Source organism: Aulonocara sp. 'chitande type north' Nkhata Bay, linkage group LG3, assembly GCF_057382095.1.
Source record: "Aulonocara sp. 'chitande type north' Nkhata Bay isolate Kocher_YH1m ecotype deep benthic linkage group LG3, A_spYH_male_GT1.1, whole genome shotgun sequence".
In the NCBI taxonomy this organism is placed as follows: domain Eukaryota; kingdom Metazoa; phylum Chordata; class Actinopteri; order Cichliformes; family Cichlidae; genus Aulonocara; species Aulonocara sp. 'chitande type north' Nkhata Bay.
Genome location: NC_141346.1, coordinates 6,385,378 through 6,402,242, shown reverse-complemented (window position 1 = coordinate 6,402,242; position 16,865 = coordinate 6,385,378). Strand labels below are relative to the sequence as shown.

The window sequence follows — 16,865 nt, the reverse complement described above, 5'->3', positions numbered from 1 at the left end:
TAACAGTGTGTGTGTGTGTCTGCAGCTGTTGTGTTGTTGCTGCATCGTTGCCTCAGGGGGAAAGTTGTGTGTGTGTTATGCAGACTAGCAGAGACTGCAGCTGTCAGCAGCCACACACACTTTCTATTCTTCAAATCAAATCACAGTGAAACATGTTCACTGACAGCTCAGCTTCAGCATCGTCTTCATGCTGTGACTGCAGCCGTTCAACTCTGTTTGTCTTTAACCCAAATCATCACAACATGCAAATATAATCATCAAAATGATGTGACTGGAAGGATGCAGCAGTCTGTGCTCCACCTTTCTCCTCCACACCTGCAGGTGGAGAACATGGATGCATGAATCTCTACAGAGTTCTTTGAATATTATCCGTCTCATCAGTTTTCAGTGAACAAAACTCCTCACAGAGCCAAAATAAGCAGTTTGTATCCAACATAACTCAGCTGGACTCTGATGCTCCGTATAACAGCCACACATGAGTCTGGATTCACTCAAAGCATTGAACAAACTTTATTGGAAATGAAGCTTTTGGACATTTGTTCTCTGATATTTGCTCTTCAGCTCGAGTCTCCATCAGTGGGAACATTTCCTGATTCAACTTTTCTTCTGTTCAAATCAAACTCCATGAGAATCAAAGTGTGAATCAGAGTCCTGATGATCAGATTCTATAGAAACATGGAGACTGTAGAGGATTTACACTCAATATGTTCATTTGTTCCCTTCAAGAAAAATCAATCATTCATCAAATTAAATCAGTCGTTGATCAGTTTGATTGACAGGACAGATGATCAGAGGTGCAGAGTTTTTACCTCCATCATTGGTACAGGGACAGAAGTATGGGTGGAGTTTGTGAGTGAAGGAGCAGCCAGTAAAGGAGTAGATCAGAGCTGCAGCACCTACATCATAAAAGGAGACCAGACCCTCCTCATAATCCACAAACACCCCCACCTTCTCAGGACCAGGATGAAGACAGAGGGGGACTGGAGGACCAGCATTAGCTTCGTACTTATTTCCATTTACCAGCCCTACAGTCCAGAAACCATCCTGAGGACTCAGTGGGATTATTCCCTTCCTGTTGATCGACTCTGTGGCCACTCCTAAATCCCAGTCAGTCTTTCCTTTAACCTGAACCTCAAAGTAAAATCTGCCTGAAGAGAAACTCTGCTCTCCTAAAACATTAGCACACTTAGAAAATCTCTCTGGGTTGTCTGGAAGTTTCTTCTTCACATCACTATGATAAACTTGTTTTCCATCATCAAACAGGATGAGTTTAGGATTTGCTATATCAGGATCCAGAGTCACATCCACCTCATGCTGCTGCACCCTCTGCAGCTCAGCCTCTAACAGCTTCTTCTTCATGGGTTTCCAGACTGTCTCCTCCAGCTGAGCCACAGCTCTCCCCACAGTCCCCTCATATGATGGTGGATGAACTCTGACCTCTGTCCAGTCCTTGCTGGGTGGAGCAGCTTTCAGGGAGGAGAAGCTTTGGAGGAGGTGGAGGTGGTCTTCAGAGCGTGAGAGCTGCTCCACCTCAGAGCTTCTCTCCATCAGCTCAGAGATTTCCTGTTCCAGATCTTTGATGAGACCTTCAGCCTGTTTCTCTGTAGCTTCCTGTTTGTCTTCGATCTCCTTCATGAGCTCCTTCAGGCGTCTCTCAACAGACTCCATCAGAGCCGTGAGGACCTGAACACCTTCTGCTTTCTGTCTGTCTGCAGCATCTTTACTCATCTTCACCGACTCTGTGATCTCCTGAATCTTCAGTCGTCTCTTCTGGATCATCTGCTGAATCTCAGCCTCTGTCTTCTCCAGCTCTGCCTTCTTTCCTTCATATTCTTCTCTCAGAGGAACAAACTCGTGGTTCTTGTGGTCTAAAACAGGGCAGAGCGTGCAGACACATGTCTGGTCGGTCTTACAGAACAGCTCCAGGAGTTTATCGTGCTTCGTGCACATCCTGCCTTCCAGGTTCTCCACAGCATCAACCAGCTGATGTCTTTTCAGACCTTTCAGTGTCAGATGAGGCTCCAGGTGAGTCTGACAGTAGGAGGTCTGACACACCAGGCAGGACTTCAGGGCCTTCAGTCTGGTTCCAGTGCAGACGTCACAGGGAACTTCTCCTGGTTTGGCAGCTTGTTGCTCTGAGCTGCTGCTGCTGGCTTTCTGCTGAGCTTCACGTCTGAACTGAGCAACCATCTCAGAGATGAAGGTGTTGACCCTCAGCTGAGGTCGAGTGTAGAAAGTCTCTTTACACATGGGACACTGACAGCTCTGATTCATGTCCCAGTGCTGACTGATGCAGGTTTTGCAGAAGTTGTGTCCACATGATGTAGTGACTGGATCAGTGAACACATCCAGACAGATGGAGCACAGAAACTGATCTTCAGATCGCAGATTGCTGGCAGCAGACATGTCTGCACTCTGAGGGAGAAAGAAGAGAAACATTTGATTCAAAATTCACTTTAAATTTCATTTTACAAAGAGAGAAACAAGCGTCAGTAGTCTGAGGAGCTTGGAGAGAAAAGCGTCTGGACTTCTTTAAGTTTCTTTTCATCACAGAAGCTTCTTCACCTCATCCTCAACACGGACCAAGGAATGAATACTGCACTTTTGGAAGAACTCCCTCCCCTGCAGCCTCTTATCGTCAAAGGGACGGAGGTGGAGAGGACAAACAGCCACAGATTCCTGGGACTGCAGGTTACATCAGACCTGAGCTGGACTCTCAACACTACAGCAACTGTGAAAAAAGCCCAGCAAAGGCTTTATTTCATTCGGCTGCTCAGGAAAGCTGGCATGAACCATCACCCTCTCACCCAGGCCTGCAGAGGACTGATAGACAGCATCCTCACCGCAGGCATCACTGTCTGGTATGGAAACACTACACAGACAGAGAGGAAGGCTCTGCAGAGTCAGAAAGTCTGCAGAGAGGATTATGGGAACAACACTTGCATCCATGGACCTGCACATACAAAGCTGCACATACAATCTCAGACACAACAGAGCAGACAGCAGCATCACACACAGAACACGATTCTTCAACAGCTTCTTCCCCACAACTGTCAGACTGACGGCAAACAAAAACACACTGAACACTTAAAATAACACAGCACTACTTAACCTCACTTTGAATGTATCATCGGTTCACTGACCATCGGGCAATACACTCACAACAGACTTGTGAAACAGTTCTGTGGAACAAATGTGCAACACTGTGAGTGCGATAAGAGGTAGAGAACTACACACTCTCTGTACATTTTCTTCTTTTTCTTTGTATATAGAAAATAGTACGACTACCCTACTCCGGACTTCATTTCTATCCTTCTGCTTTTTCTGTCTTTATATTGTTAAAGTGTGATTTGACTTGGAAAGCTCTGCACAAGTATTCCACTGTGCATGGACTGTTGGTCCTGTGTGCAAATGTCAAAATAAAAATCTTGAACCTTCAGTTGTCAGAGTAACTGGTGGAGGCCCAGCAACACACTCAGACACAAACTGGTTCATCTGAAACACAAACTGAACAACGTCGTGTCTGCTGTACAGTGCAGCGTCCAGATGAACAGGATCAACAGGATGAACATCTTTTTAACAGTCGTTACAAAGATGTGAAGTTGTTTGGCTGACACAGACAAACAGTATCCCACATTCTTGATTTTTAGCTCACAAACACGTCTTATAAGGACTTATTGATCCTGAAATGTTGGAGGTTTTAGCTCTTTAAACAGTAAAGTTACAGGAGGATACAGATAATTATCAGGAAAATGTCCTCGGTTTGTTAAAATGATCCCGTCCGATAACACACGAGAACAATAAATGTATAATTTTCTGTTGTAACCCACAAACTGAACGGTCACACTCATCTTTCATGTTGTCACTAAAACATCACTCCTTCCACGTCTAGTTGGTCGTGATGGAGGCGGAGTGCGTTGGGTCCGCTTTCCCTGCCCAGCCGATGTTCCTGACGCAGGGAAACAGATCCTGTTGGGGATCCCTACCTTGGCACAACACCTGCCATGGTCTTTGCACACTCACCACAGTAAATGCATCATGTTGTCAGCTTTACAGTATCATAGTCAGAGAAACTGGTCAGGCCGCTCTCTTCCAAATGTCTACACTTCACCCTTTTACTGTCAGTGGGCTCAGAGTCCATCTAATGTGGCTCATTATCTGATGCTGTCTGCAGACCAGTGTTAGACACTGAGAGGTTGATGGCTCCGTGTCAGAGCACCGGCCTTAACGAAAAAGTTATCAATCGTTCTTTTCATCTTTTCTCATCACCCACAGCTACATCCACTCCTATCACGCTGCTCACCTCTGCTGCGACGATTCAAACAGCCGGAAAGTAAATAATTTGGAGACGGTGCGTTTGTGTCACAGTGAACAGTGAAAACAGAGACTTTCTAAAACGATGATGCATGTTAGTCATGTGATGCAGGCATGTGACCAATTAAACAAAGATAGTGGAGAGCATTATACAGCAGCAGTTTTGACAGTCCTATTAAAGATGAATATCAGTCTGCACATGCTCCACAGAGCTTTTCTTCAAATTCTTTATTTCTCTCTCGCTTTTGCAACTTTGTACTTTTGCGTTACTCGCAGCAACAACTCCACCTCATTGTTAGTCCATTTTCAAACTCGGTGCTTTTCCTCCACCTCTGCTGCGACGTTTCAAACAGCTGGAAAGTGAATCAGCGGCAGACAGAAATGAGACCGGTCGATTGGTCTTGCGTTTCACGCATGCGCAGGACTGGAACGTAAGCGTTTTCAGCCGTCTTAATGTGGACGCACAACTCTGTGAAAACGACTGAAAACACTAGTGTGGACGCGGAGCGCTGTTTTCAAATCTATCCGGGCGAGTGTGGACGTAGCCTAAGTGGCACCATGGAGAAATGAGGTGGCGCTCTAGACCCTGATGAAGTGAACAGAGTGAAGATTTGTGTAGAAGCAGGAAGTGTGATCAGCTGCACTCACCACTGTTGCTGAGAGGAACCTGATGGACTCCAGTGAATCTTCTTTTAGAGACAAACAGGACTCGACTGCAGCTCTGCTGCTGCTCTCTCACACTTTCACTTCTGCAAAATGACGTTGAGCTTCTTGTTGTTCAGCTGTTGCTCCGCCTCTTCCTGCCTCTCCCTTTACAGGAATCAGCCGGTCTGTACTCAGTGACTGTGTGCAGCGGGTGGGAGGTACATACAGTCTGTACTGAAGTAGAAGTACTACTGTTAAAAATACAGCAAGTACTAATTCAACTTCTTTACTCAAGTAAAAGTAAAAAGTACTGGCTGTGAAATGAGAGTAAAAAGAGCTGATTGAAGAACATTTCTAACACTTGTTCCATTGGCAGATTTTTTTCACTTATTTCAAGCTAAAATATTTATTAGAATTCAAATTTAGACAGAAACAAAGTGAATAATATTATTTTATTATCACGTTGATGCAGCACATGGTTCAGTTAGCTTTGTATAAACAAGTTAAAACTCTCTATTTTTTCTCTGGTTTCAAGATTCACTGTCTTAAAAAAAGTTCATATCCGGTGGCGGACTCCCTCAGACATCGGTGCGTTGGTGGTTCTTTGTGTCTGGGGATGGGCGTCCAGGTACACACCGGCTCACTCCTTGGTGGCTGCTTATCGGGGCCTGGAGCCTGGGGCTCGCTCGGGCCACTTCGGAGGTGGGGTGCCCCCGGCCTCTCGGCCTGGGGCTCGGTCACTCAGACACAGCTGGCTGCCGGCGGAGCTCACGGGCGCGTCACTGCAACCCCCCCTGGCTTCTGCTCCGCAGCTGCTGAGTGAGCCCTCATCTGGGACTCTCCTCAGCTCTTTCTGGGACAGTGGTGCGGCTGCCCCTCTGTTGGTCTTCCTTGGTCTCTTGTGTTCTGGGGGCCTCTGGATGTCTGGAGTTTTGATCTCCTCCATACCTGCTTCATGCCCTGGAGGACGGGGCTGTGGCCCCCCCACACCCTCTAGCAGATCATTACATGAAGGAACCTTTTAAAAACAAGCGCGTCCATGCTCACAGGTGTACACACGGGTGATCACACACACAAACTACACCCTTTTTGGCTCCTACCTCAAAGCACACTGTGTGCTGTCGATCTTACAATAATGTTTAATATTTAGTATTACTGTTATAGTCACATAGATCATCGTGATGTTGTTTATGCTATTGCTCTAGTCTTCCTCTGCTTGTTTTCTTTTTTCTTTCTCAACAGGTGATCAAGAGAAAGGAAAAAGAGAAAAAAAAGGTGATGAAGCAGATTTTCATTGTCTTTTCTCTCTCTCTCCTTTCTCCTTTTTCTTTCCCTCTCCTTCTGTTAACTTTCTTCTGAACTTCTTGTTTTTCTTTCCCGTCCCCGAGTCCAGTCTGGCCTGATTACAATAACTTATAAAAATAACTAATAAAGATCAAATAAACTATGACAATCAAGTGGACCAGTATTGCAAAAGGCCCACTTGGGAAAGTAAATCTGTTGGGCATTTGTCTTGGCCTTCAGACATAATTCTGATTGCTACAGTGCCAGACAGGACACACACACACACACACACACACACACACACACACACACACACACACACACACACACACACACACACACAAAGAAAAAGATAGACCTGAAAAGCTCAATTGAAGGCCGGACAGCCCTGATGCCAAAGGATCCCAAGAAGCAAGTGGTCTCACCCGAATACCTCGGTACCTCATACTGAATCTTGTCCATGCCCGCTATGGCTCCCCACACCCACTATAAGATCGTTACACGGAAAAACCTTTTGAATACAAGTGCACACAGGTGTGTGTCAAGATGAACCGAATCAACCTTTTGGGACTGCAGGGAGGGCACTGGCTGCCTCGAGAGTGAAATGTCGTGACCTGTTATTGGAGATACAACATCAGGAAATCTTTATATGGTGTTAACCTGCTGTGCCCAGAAAATGGCACAGCTCATGGTGTGTTTGAAAAGCTGGGAAATCTAATATTGGATGCACTTAAGCTGCAACTGGGAACCAGCAAAGTAACACATTCACATTTAATGAAGTTTGGTGTGAGTGAGCAAGTATTTCACTGAGGCAGTTCAGTTCAGGGGGATGTGTAGGCTGGGATATCATCCACGTAGGCTTCTAGTTGAACAGCGTTGACCAGCCTCATCAGGAATGTTGCTCGTTCACGTCTGCTAAATTTTTAAATCCAAAACTTCAATTATATTGTACGAAATGGTCAGGTGTGACAAAAGCATGTATGCATGATTACAGTTTTTACTGCCACGAGGACTGGACCGGATTCTGGACCGGAGTTTTTCCCATTTTGTGGATAAGCTGTCGGTCCACCGTTTACCTCAGCTGTCAATGCTGGAGCTGAGAAATGTCCACTTTTATTTACTCTCAAACAGGGTGTAAAACTTCGTGCAAGTTTTTTTTTTTCTTTTTCTTTTTTTTTCTTCCTTTCTTCTTCTTTCTTTTTTTTCTAAAAAAAAAAGCACCATCACAATAAACTAGCTAGCAATAGATATCAATAATTACTAAATAATAAACAATATTGTGCAGCACGCAAGATAGACAGCGCACAATGTGCTTTGAGGCAGCAGCCAAGAAAGCTGTAGTCCGCGTCTGTGAATACCCATGCGTACACCTGTGTGTACACCTGTGTGGATCAGCATGCTTGTATTCCAAAGGTTTCTCCATGTAATGATCTGCTAGGGAGTGTGGGGAGCCACAGCCCTGTCCTCTATGGTATGAAGCAGGTATGGAGGAGATCAAAACTCCAGACATCCAGAGGCCCCCAGAACACAAGAGACCAAGGAAGACCAACAGAGGGGCAGCCGCGCCACTGTCCCAGAAAGAGCTGAGGAGAGTCCCAGATGAGGGCTCACTCAGCAGCCGCGGAGCAGAAGCCAGGGGGAGTTGCAGTGACGCGCCCGTGAGCTCCGCCGGCAGCCAGCTGTGCCTAAGTGACCGAGCCCCAGGCCGAGAGGCCGGGGGCACCCCACCTCCGAAATGGCCCAAGCGAGCCCCAATAAGCGGCCGCCAAGGAGTGAGCCGATGTGTACCCGGACGCCCACCCCCAGACACAAAGAACCACCAACGCACCGACACCTGAGGGAGTCCGCCACCGGCAGGGGAAGTGGTGGTGGGTGGAGATAGGCCTCCAAGGTTTGGAGGCCTGAGATGTCCCCAGAGAGGTGGCGTCTGACACCCAACCTGACATATAGACACAGACATACAGGCACACACAGACACAAACATCCATTCCCACCCTCATGCTCTCATATGCACTTACACCACACTCAACCAACGTGGAGACAGACATAAAGAGACGCTGTATACACGATCACACTCCCCAAGCGTACTCTACCAACCGGGTCTAGGTACCCTTGCCCCTGGAGGGGGGAACTGCACCCAGACCCAGGTGGTGTTACCCTTTTCCCTGCGGTGGGGAGAGGCAGACCGCCCCGACTCCGCAGCAGCAGGGAGGCCCCACACCCCAGACCGCAGTCTGGGGTGTGGGGCCCTTAACTCTTGTGCAAGTTAATAAAGCTCACTGCTGACCGAGGACAGCCATGCTGAGGTGAGCTGTCGACGATATGCTAAACTGTTGGTTAGCGTTGGTATTAGCCTCTGTTAGACTGTGCTAGCTGCAAACAGCAGCTAACAGAGGCTTTTCCACTTTCCTTGAAGTGGATCCTTCATCATTTCTTTGTATTCATGTTTTTTGGCAGTTCCAGTAAATTGTAAACTCAGTCAAGAAAATCTGGATAAATCACAGATATTTTTAAAGTACTTCATCTGCAAACAGACTGTTTTTCAATGAGGCCTAATACTTTTCTTATGTTGAAAGCTGATAGAGGACAGGGTTTGATGAATGTCTGTGAGAGATTAGAGATTCAGAACAGAAACGCTAAGGCTGCTAGTGTTTGTCTTTGGACCATTTTTCTTGTATCCACTGATATTAGCTAATAAATGTACGGTCTGCACATTTCTTCTGTGTGTGATGATGATTTATTTGTATAAAGAAAAAACTAGCTCTCACAACACAAATCAGTCAAATGTCTGATGTTTTACATATGTATATGTGTTACAGTGCTGCATTTCTGTCCTGACCTTTGACCCCATGCTCAGACTAAAGGTTCACACAGGCTGGTGTGTAAAAACAGCTAACAATGCATTTCTGTGTAAAGCATCATTTGTAGTAAACATTTAATGCCTGTTTCAGTTTTACACAACTACAGGCCGATCTCAAATCTCCCATTTTTAAGTAAGATCATTAAAAAAGCAGTTTCTCAACAGCTCAATTACTTCTTAAAACAGAATAACTGCTATGATGCCTTCCAGTCAGGTTTTAGACAGAACCACAGCACTGAAACCGCTTTGACCAAAGTGTTTAATGACATATGTCTGAATACAGACAGTGGAAAAATGTCAGTCCTAGTTTTACTGGATCTCAGTGCAGCATTTGATACAGTTGACCACAACATATTACTCAAACGACTGGAGAACTGGACAGGTCTTTCAGGAACTGTACTAAACTGGTTCAAGACATACTTTGAAAACAGGAAATACTTTGTATCAATAGGTAACTTCACATCCGAGCAGACAAGTATCACATGTGGGTTTCCCAAGGTTCCATCTTGGGACCCCTTCTGTTTAACATTTACATGCTCCCACTGGCACAGATTATAAACAACAACAAAATAAACTATCACAGCTATGCAGATGACACACAAATATATATCACAATGTCACCAGGAGACCGAGGCCCTGTACAGGCTCTTGGTAAATTGAGGAAATCAATGACTGGTTGTGCCACAATTTTCTCCAGCTAAACAAAAACAAAACTGAGGTAATAGTCTTTGACGCCAAAGAAAAACGATTACAGGTCACCAGAGAACTTCAATCTATACATCTAAAAACCACAAACCAGGCGAGAAATTTGGGTGTAGTGATGGATGCAGACCTAAACTTAGAAAAACACATTAAGACAATAACAAAGTCAGCTTACTATCACCTCAAGAATATTTCAAGGATAAAAGATCTGATGTCTCAACAGGACCTGGAAAAACTAGTCCATGCATTCATCTTTAGTAGGCTTGATTACTGTAACAGCATCTTTACAGGTCTACCTAAAAAATCAGTCAGACAACTACAGCTCATTCAGAACTCTGCTGCTCGAGTCCTCACTAAGACCAAAAAAGTGGACCACATCAGTCCAGCTCTGAGGTCTTTACACTGGCTGCCTGTCCGTCAGAGGATAGACTTTAAAGTTCTGATGCTGGTCTATAAAGCTCTGGATGGTTTAGGACCAAAATACATCAGTGACCTCCTGACCCAGTATGAACCTTCCAGATCCCTCAGGTCATCTGGATCCGGTCTTTTATCAGTTCCCAGAGTCAGAACCAGACACGGAGAAGCTGCATTCAGCTTTTATGCTCCTTATATCTGGAACAAACTCCCAGAAAGCCTGTGATATTATTCTGTTATCATATGTTACCTTATATATGTAATCAAAGTAGTTGAAGTATGATACTGTTGTAGATCATATTATACCCTTTAACATAGAGTGTGTGATCAGTATGTAGTTTTAGTTTGCATTATACTTCTGACTTAAAAGAGTGTGAAAATCATTAGATCTATTGGATTGACCTGTATTACTCAACACTGTTGAATGTGTTACACTGTTTCTTGACATGTTTTACTGCTGAATCATGAAGAGAATGTTGTGTGCAGAGGACCTTGTGCAGATAATAGAAGAAGCAGACCACATTCCTTTTCAGAAGAGCAGAAAGACAGGGAGCCGAGGTCATAACTTAGGCGCGCCGTAAGAGAGAAAGAATGTAATGTTTAGGCTTTTACGACTAGGTGGGGGCCACTAGAGAGTATAAAAAGCTGAGTAACCCGTCACCATTTTGAGACTTGCTGTGACCCTCTGCAGGCAGGTCTCCCCATCATGATGGTTCTAGTGCTCATAAGTATTGAATTGTATGGAAATAAATGATTGTTGATTGAGCATTTATACACCGAGTACTGTCCTTCCTTCAGCCCAAAGATTAAAAGAATTGGGAGATTTCAACAAGCCTCAGATCAGCTGAAACACTCAGTTTATTTAAATCCAGGTTGAAGACTCACCTATTCTCAGCTGCATTTGAATAAAGCACCAACTCCACACTTTTAAGCTTAAATTTCAAAACTTACATTAATTACTGATTTTATCTACTGTTCTGATTTTATCTGTTTTGATTTTATATACTGTTTTGTTTGTTTGTTTGTTTGTTTGTTTGTTTGTTTGTTTGTTTGTTTGTTTGTTTGTTAAGTGGGTTTAGAGCTCTGGGTAGCTCCCCAGCTGGGTCTAGACTGGGTCTAGAGAGTATTTTAAATTCAGGGAATTTAAAATAGAAAGTAGCTCGTCCGCAGAGGGACTGGTAGCTCCCCTTACGATAAGGGTTCAGATCGCGCGAACAGGTGTGAATGTGAATATGTGTGTTTAGTTAGTTTGTTTGTTTGCTTGTTTTAATCAATTTTAAATCATGCTTTTTATCTGTTTTTGTTTCTAATGTCTCTGTAAAGCACTTTGAATCACCTTGTTGTTGAATTGTGCTTTACAAATAAATTTGCCTTGCCTTGCCTTGCCTTGATGGAAAAGAGAAGGAGAGCAAAGGTCAGTGAAGGGAACGACTGTAGTGCAAATACAGGTGATGTCAGTGAGGATGTGACACTGCTGCCCTCTCCTAAACAGAGGAGACATTGTTACCCCAACACTGTCAGGCCAACATCAGCAATAAAACGGGGAAGATGTGGGGTTAATGCGCACTAATGTTAAAGAAGATTGTGTCACAGGGTTTTAGAGAAGCATTACATGTTAACTACAGTAGCTCCATAATGAATGAGTAACACGGGAAAAAGCTGTCCTGTAAAATTCAAACAAATCAAACAGTTGGAGCTGTTTAGTAAAGGAGCCGCCGACTAATATCATGTAAAAATGTTTAAGGATTCAAGAAAATTACCGTATTTCCTGGACTACAAAGCGCACCTGAATATTAGCCGCACAAGCTAAAATCAGGGGAAAATCCTGTTTTGTACATACATTACCGCACGTGACTAAAAGCCGCAGGTGTTTCAATGTTGACTTATCATATGTAAGAGAATATGCACAAAGCGAATTGTCAGGAAAGAGATGGCTGTTTGGAGACACACCCCTTTTATTAATATTTTGAAAAACAAGTTATGGGTACATATTTGCATAACTTTTTAGGTATATGTACAAGTAGCGGTAATTACAAGTTTACAAGTACAAAACATGTACTGTGCTTCATAAATGGGTACCAAATGTAGTATATAACAATAACCTACAGCACACCAGAAAAATAGCTTCGGACTACTGTTATGTATGAACCAAGAATTATTGTGTGCTATGCAAGCCATCGCCAGTAGGGGGCACCACGCCCAGTTATGTGTGTGTGTTACTTCTGTGTTATCCCAATAAAGAAGAAGTCAACTTGTAAACAAACTATTGTGTGTGCAGTCTGACTCGGCATAAGCTCTAATAGTGTATTGACACTACAGTGGAAATATAACAACTACCTTTTAGGCTCAGGTGCAGTGACACGGCTTTAACAAGAAGAAAAGTCAGTCATTCACCATCTTTCTCTTCTTCCTGCGCACTAAAACCACCAAAGTCCTCTTCTCCAGTGTCGGATACGAACACGCTCAGGATGGCTTCGTCATCCACTCTCCGCTTCTCTCCTTCGTTGTCACTTTCAAAACCAAAGAAATCCTCGTTGTCAGTGTCAGAGTCGAACACCCTCTGAAGGGCCGTGGCAGTGTCCTCCTCTCCATCATGCAGCAGTCCAGCCCTTCGAAATCCGTTGGTGATCATGGATGTTTTCACACTTTTCCACGCTGTCAGATTCCACCGGTGGAGTTGAGCATAACTTGCTTCTCGCAAGTTTACTCAGGTGACTTCACCATGTACGTGCTTTTACATCTGACTGCTGCCCCAACACAGTGAACTGAAACATCCTCGTCAATCAAAGTGAGTCTTCCTCAGCTCCTTTCTACTATGAGGTGTAATTCTTGAACAAATTCTTCTCTCTCTTCATCGTCTCTTTCACAGAGTCTTCATGGCCTAACCCCTGTTTTTATGTGTATAACCCCAAACTTACATGCCAGTGAAACATCGGTGGCTTGTGCTTTCATGTTCCACGCTTATGTTATTGGGGCAATCGTGGCTCAAGAGTTGGGCGTTTGCCTTGTAATCGGAAGGTTGCTGGTTTGAGCCCCGGCTTGGACAGTCTCGATCGTTGTGTCCTTGGGCGAGACACTTCACCCGTTGCCTACTGGTGGTGGTCAGAGGGCCTGGTGGCGCCAGTGTCCGGCAGCCTCGCCTCTGTCAGTGCGCCCCAGGGCGGCTGTGGCTACAATGTAGCTGCCATCACCAGTGTGTGAATGTGTGTGTGGATGACTGGATGTGTAAAGCGCTTTGGGGTCCTTAGGGACTAGTAAAGCGCTATACAAATACAGGCCATTTAGCTTCACCTCTGCCTTTTATTTTCAGATGTTTTTATCAGCCTTGTTAGACGGCTCCCCTTTTGTTTATCTTCTATGTTCATTCGTGTCAGGATTTTGGGTCCACTCCTCAAATTCATAGTGTGCTGCTGCATGCTGTGACAAAATCTCCCCAAATCATTTTCACACTGGAGTTCAATCAGCCAGTTCGTGCTGCAGCGTGTCATACACACTAATCTTCCACATCATACACCAATCACTTCCTTCCATTTCAGCGTTCTGATTGAGCTGCAGGATTGCTGCCATGGTTTTCTCTGACACTGACCCATTTTTACAAACTGCGACTCGACCAGTGAGACCACAGTAAGGTTCAGATGTGAAACCAGTAACATGTTTTACTGTCAGACAGGAAACTAAAGAAAGTTTATGTTTCATAACGCTTGAAGCTGTTGAGTCACAGTTCCTCTTTGTTTTGATGCATTTGAGGAAAATATAAGTCAATGTTTCCACGACCACAGTTTACTCCAATTCTTAAAAACCACAGGGACCCTGTGCAAACACAGACTAAATGATTTGCAAATCTCACAAACCCATATTTTATCATGAGATAAGAAATGAGCTGAGATAAGAAAACCACAAAGAAGAGGCTGATTCTGGAGCATGCTCACATGTGGTTCTTCTTTGCATTATAGAGCTTCAACCTGCATTTGTGGAAGGCAGGTGAACAATGCTCACAGAAACAGTTTCAGGAAGTGTTCCTCCACCTGTTTGTCTTTGGGACCACCTGCTTTTTCTCCATTTGTGCATTCAATCCCTTTACTGTGTTCTATTTATTAAATTATGGTTTTATAAGATACACAAATCATTGCATTCTGGCTTTATTTATACAACATCACAAAAGATGTATTAACCTAAGTGTATCTCTAGTTTTCCTGCTTTTATCCCTCATTTCCGTACCTGTAGTGTTTGTCCTCAGGGTGGAGTAAACCATTTCTGATTGGATGACTGGCATCTTATTGGATGACTCTCTACTGGTGACCTCAGAGTAGGTGACATCATTTGAAGGAGCCTCATTGTGGACTAGGCAGAGCCACGAAGGCAGCATGAGAGTGATAAGACCAAGAATCACTGATCCCATACAACACATACATACATGTATACTGCTTCACTTACAAGTGCTCAGTTGGGTCAGACAGACTCTATACCTGTGTGTTTCTTCCAAAGGAGCCGGACCAGAACCAGAACCAGAGACGCAAGAACCAGAGAAACCACAGCAGCTACGACTGGGATGATGAAGGGCTGGAGAGGAGGAAGAGAAGGAGAAGGTGGATGGGAGACATCAGTGTATGTTGTTGTTGTTGTTGTTGTGGGAGGAAGAGGACCTGCAGGAGAGATAATGACGCTGATTCAGTAAATTTATCATCAGCTCAGCAAACAGGAAGTGATGTCAGTGTTCTGACCTCTGACCCTCAGAAAGCTCTGAGGAGATGATCCAAACTCATCAGTAGAACACCAGTAGAGACCTTCATCAGACTGCTGCACGTTAATGGTGATGAGTTTCTCTGATTTAGGTCCAACAGGACGTCCATTAAAGTAGAAATAAGCTGCGACTGTGCCACCAATTTTGTTTTTACAGCGTAGAGTGACATCACTTCCTGTCCTCACAGGAAGTGCAGGGATCTCCAGGATCACTTCTTTATCTGAGGAAAAGACCCACAGAGTGATGTAGAGGTGGTATAACAGTCTGCTGTTAGTCTGATGAAATGAATGACTTCATTACCTGATACAGTGATGTTGACTTCTTCACTCTTCTCTCCAGCTTCACCTTCACACCAGTAAACTCCACTGACTGGCTTGAACTCATCAAAAACACAGGATGGACCATTTATCCTCCCGAAGCCCCGCCCACCTGCTCCACATGACTCAGTCCCACTTCCTGTGTCCCTCTTCACCGTCCATCCATCAGAGCCCAGCTGACCGTCACATGTCAGAGACACTGAGGCTGCTGTGAAGAACTGCTGAAGGTTTGGACTGACGCTCAGAGAGACTGGAGGACAGACGGACAGTTTCTATCAGTGTTTACACTCAGTGTTTGTCCTGGACCATGGTGCACTTCATCTACTCACCTGCACAAACAGTCAGTGCAGACAGCAGCAGCACACGCACACCTGCAACAGGAGGTCAGAGGTCACTGAAAGTCAGAGGGCAGGGAATTGTAATCTGTTCCAGTTAAAACTGGTGGAGTTGACCTGCTTGTTTTGCAGGCCCTAATTCTTTTGTATCGATACGTCTGCAGGTTTCTAAGTAGTTGTTCAGTAAGTAAAAAACTACAGATTCTACTAATCACAACATTAAACCCAACATTAGCAGGTTCCCATAGCCAGTGCTGGCAAAGGTAGGTTAGGCCCAATCAGCTCTTACTGGCTAAGTAAAACAGAGACATTTAAAAAAGCAATCGGAGTTAATGAACCATCAAACCACCGAGATCACTGGATTAAAGTTAGGCGACTTTGGCAATATCAGCTGCTGAGTGAGCGACCTGAAAAATCTGTTTAGTAAACATTACAGTCGTTTGAGTCCCGCTCGTCTAAATCGCCATCAGAAAATTAACAAAGCGTACAGGAAATGAGGAAAATCCGACGTTAATTCTGAAAAACCAACTATCTTCAGTCATTTAGTTAGACTCAGTCAATCTGGTCTGAACAGAGGAAGTGATGATTACAACAGGCAGATAAGGAGAACATGTGGTACATGCAGCTAGGAGCCGTGGTTTCCTGAGTAAAGGTTAATGTTTGATGAAAACAGGTCACTTTCCTCTCTTACAGACACGACATGAAGCTTCAGCTCTGTGAGTCAGTCCAGATTACAGGACAGAGAAACGCAGAGTTAAACTTCTAAATTTTAAAGAGTTTATGCAATTGAAACAGTTTTCTGTCATTTGCTGTATCTTCATACACTCGAGTTACATATGAGGTGCTTACAGGAAATACACTACTTGATTTGTGTCCAAACACACAAACAAATATCAGATACAACCAGCCTTAGATAAACAAAAGAAGTAGTGATCACTTCTTCTCACTAAGGAAAACAAAACCAACAGATCTGAACAGATTTCATGTGAGAGAAACTATCAGCGAGAGCTTCCAGCTGCTGAAAATAGGCTCTTTACCTTTGACCTTTAGTGTGTGTTGGAGCTGTGATAAAGAATTGAAGAAGGGAGGGTTTGACTCACCGAGGAGCAGAGCGACAGATGAAGTCCGCATGTTGTCATGTTGGAGACCGACAGCAGAGTGATACCTTCAGCTTCACCACTTCCCTGTTAACATCATCAGCTCGTCACGCTGCTGCTTCTCCACAAGGACGAGCTGTTTCTAATACACTCGTC

General features: G+C 44.4%; 2 protein-coding genes across 2 annotated transcripts; both read right to left on the bottom strand.

Annotated features, from left to right (window-relative positions):
* Positions 1–599: 599 nt before the first annotated feature.
* On the bottom strand, positions 600–2,552 carry LOC147333680 (E3 ubiquitin-protein ligase TRIM21-like). Its single transcript, XM_086268929.1, has one exon. It carries the CDS (start codon positions 2,437–2,439, stop codon positions 748–750), a length of 1,692 nt encoding a protein of 563 aa, XP_086125055.1. The 5' UTR covers positions 2,440–2,552; the 3' UTR covers positions 600–747.
* Positions 2,553–14,317: 11,765 nt separating this feature from the next.
* Positions 14,318–16,743, bottom strand: LOC147333679 (uncharacterized). The gene is made up of 6 exons (XM_086269239.1): positions 16,713–16,743; positions 15,607–15,648; positions 15,261–15,527; positions 14,941–15,180; positions 14,686–14,862; positions 14,318–14,560 (listed from the first exon to the last, which is right to left on the bottom strand). Exons 1-6 carry the CDS (start codon positions 16,741–16,743, stop codon positions 14,373–14,375), a joined length of 945 nt encoding a protein of 314 aa, XP_086125365.1. The 3' UTR covers positions 14,318–14,372.
* Positions 16,744–16,865: the final 122 nt, after the last annotated feature.

What these genes read in the sequence shown, in the direction of transcription:
- LOC147333679 (XM_086269239.1), bottom strand. Translation starts at nt 16,743, where the DNA reads ATGCGGACTTCATCTGTCGCTCTGCTCCTCG. An exon ending in ATCTGTCGCTCTGCTCCTCG is followed by an intron (nt 15,649 to 16,712) that starts GTGAGTCAAACC and finishes CTCCTGTTGCAG; the next exon opens with GTGTGCGTGTGCTGCTGCTG. An exon ending in TGCACTGACTGTTTGTGCAG is followed by an intron (nt 15,528 to 15,606) that starts GTGAGTAGATGA and finishes TCTGTCCTCCAG; the next exon opens with TCTCTCTGAGCGTCAGTCCA.
- LOC147333680 (XM_086268929.1), bottom strand. Translation starts at nt 2,439, where the DNA reads ATGTTTCTCTTCTTTCTCCCTCAGAGTGCAGACATGTCTGCTGCCAGC.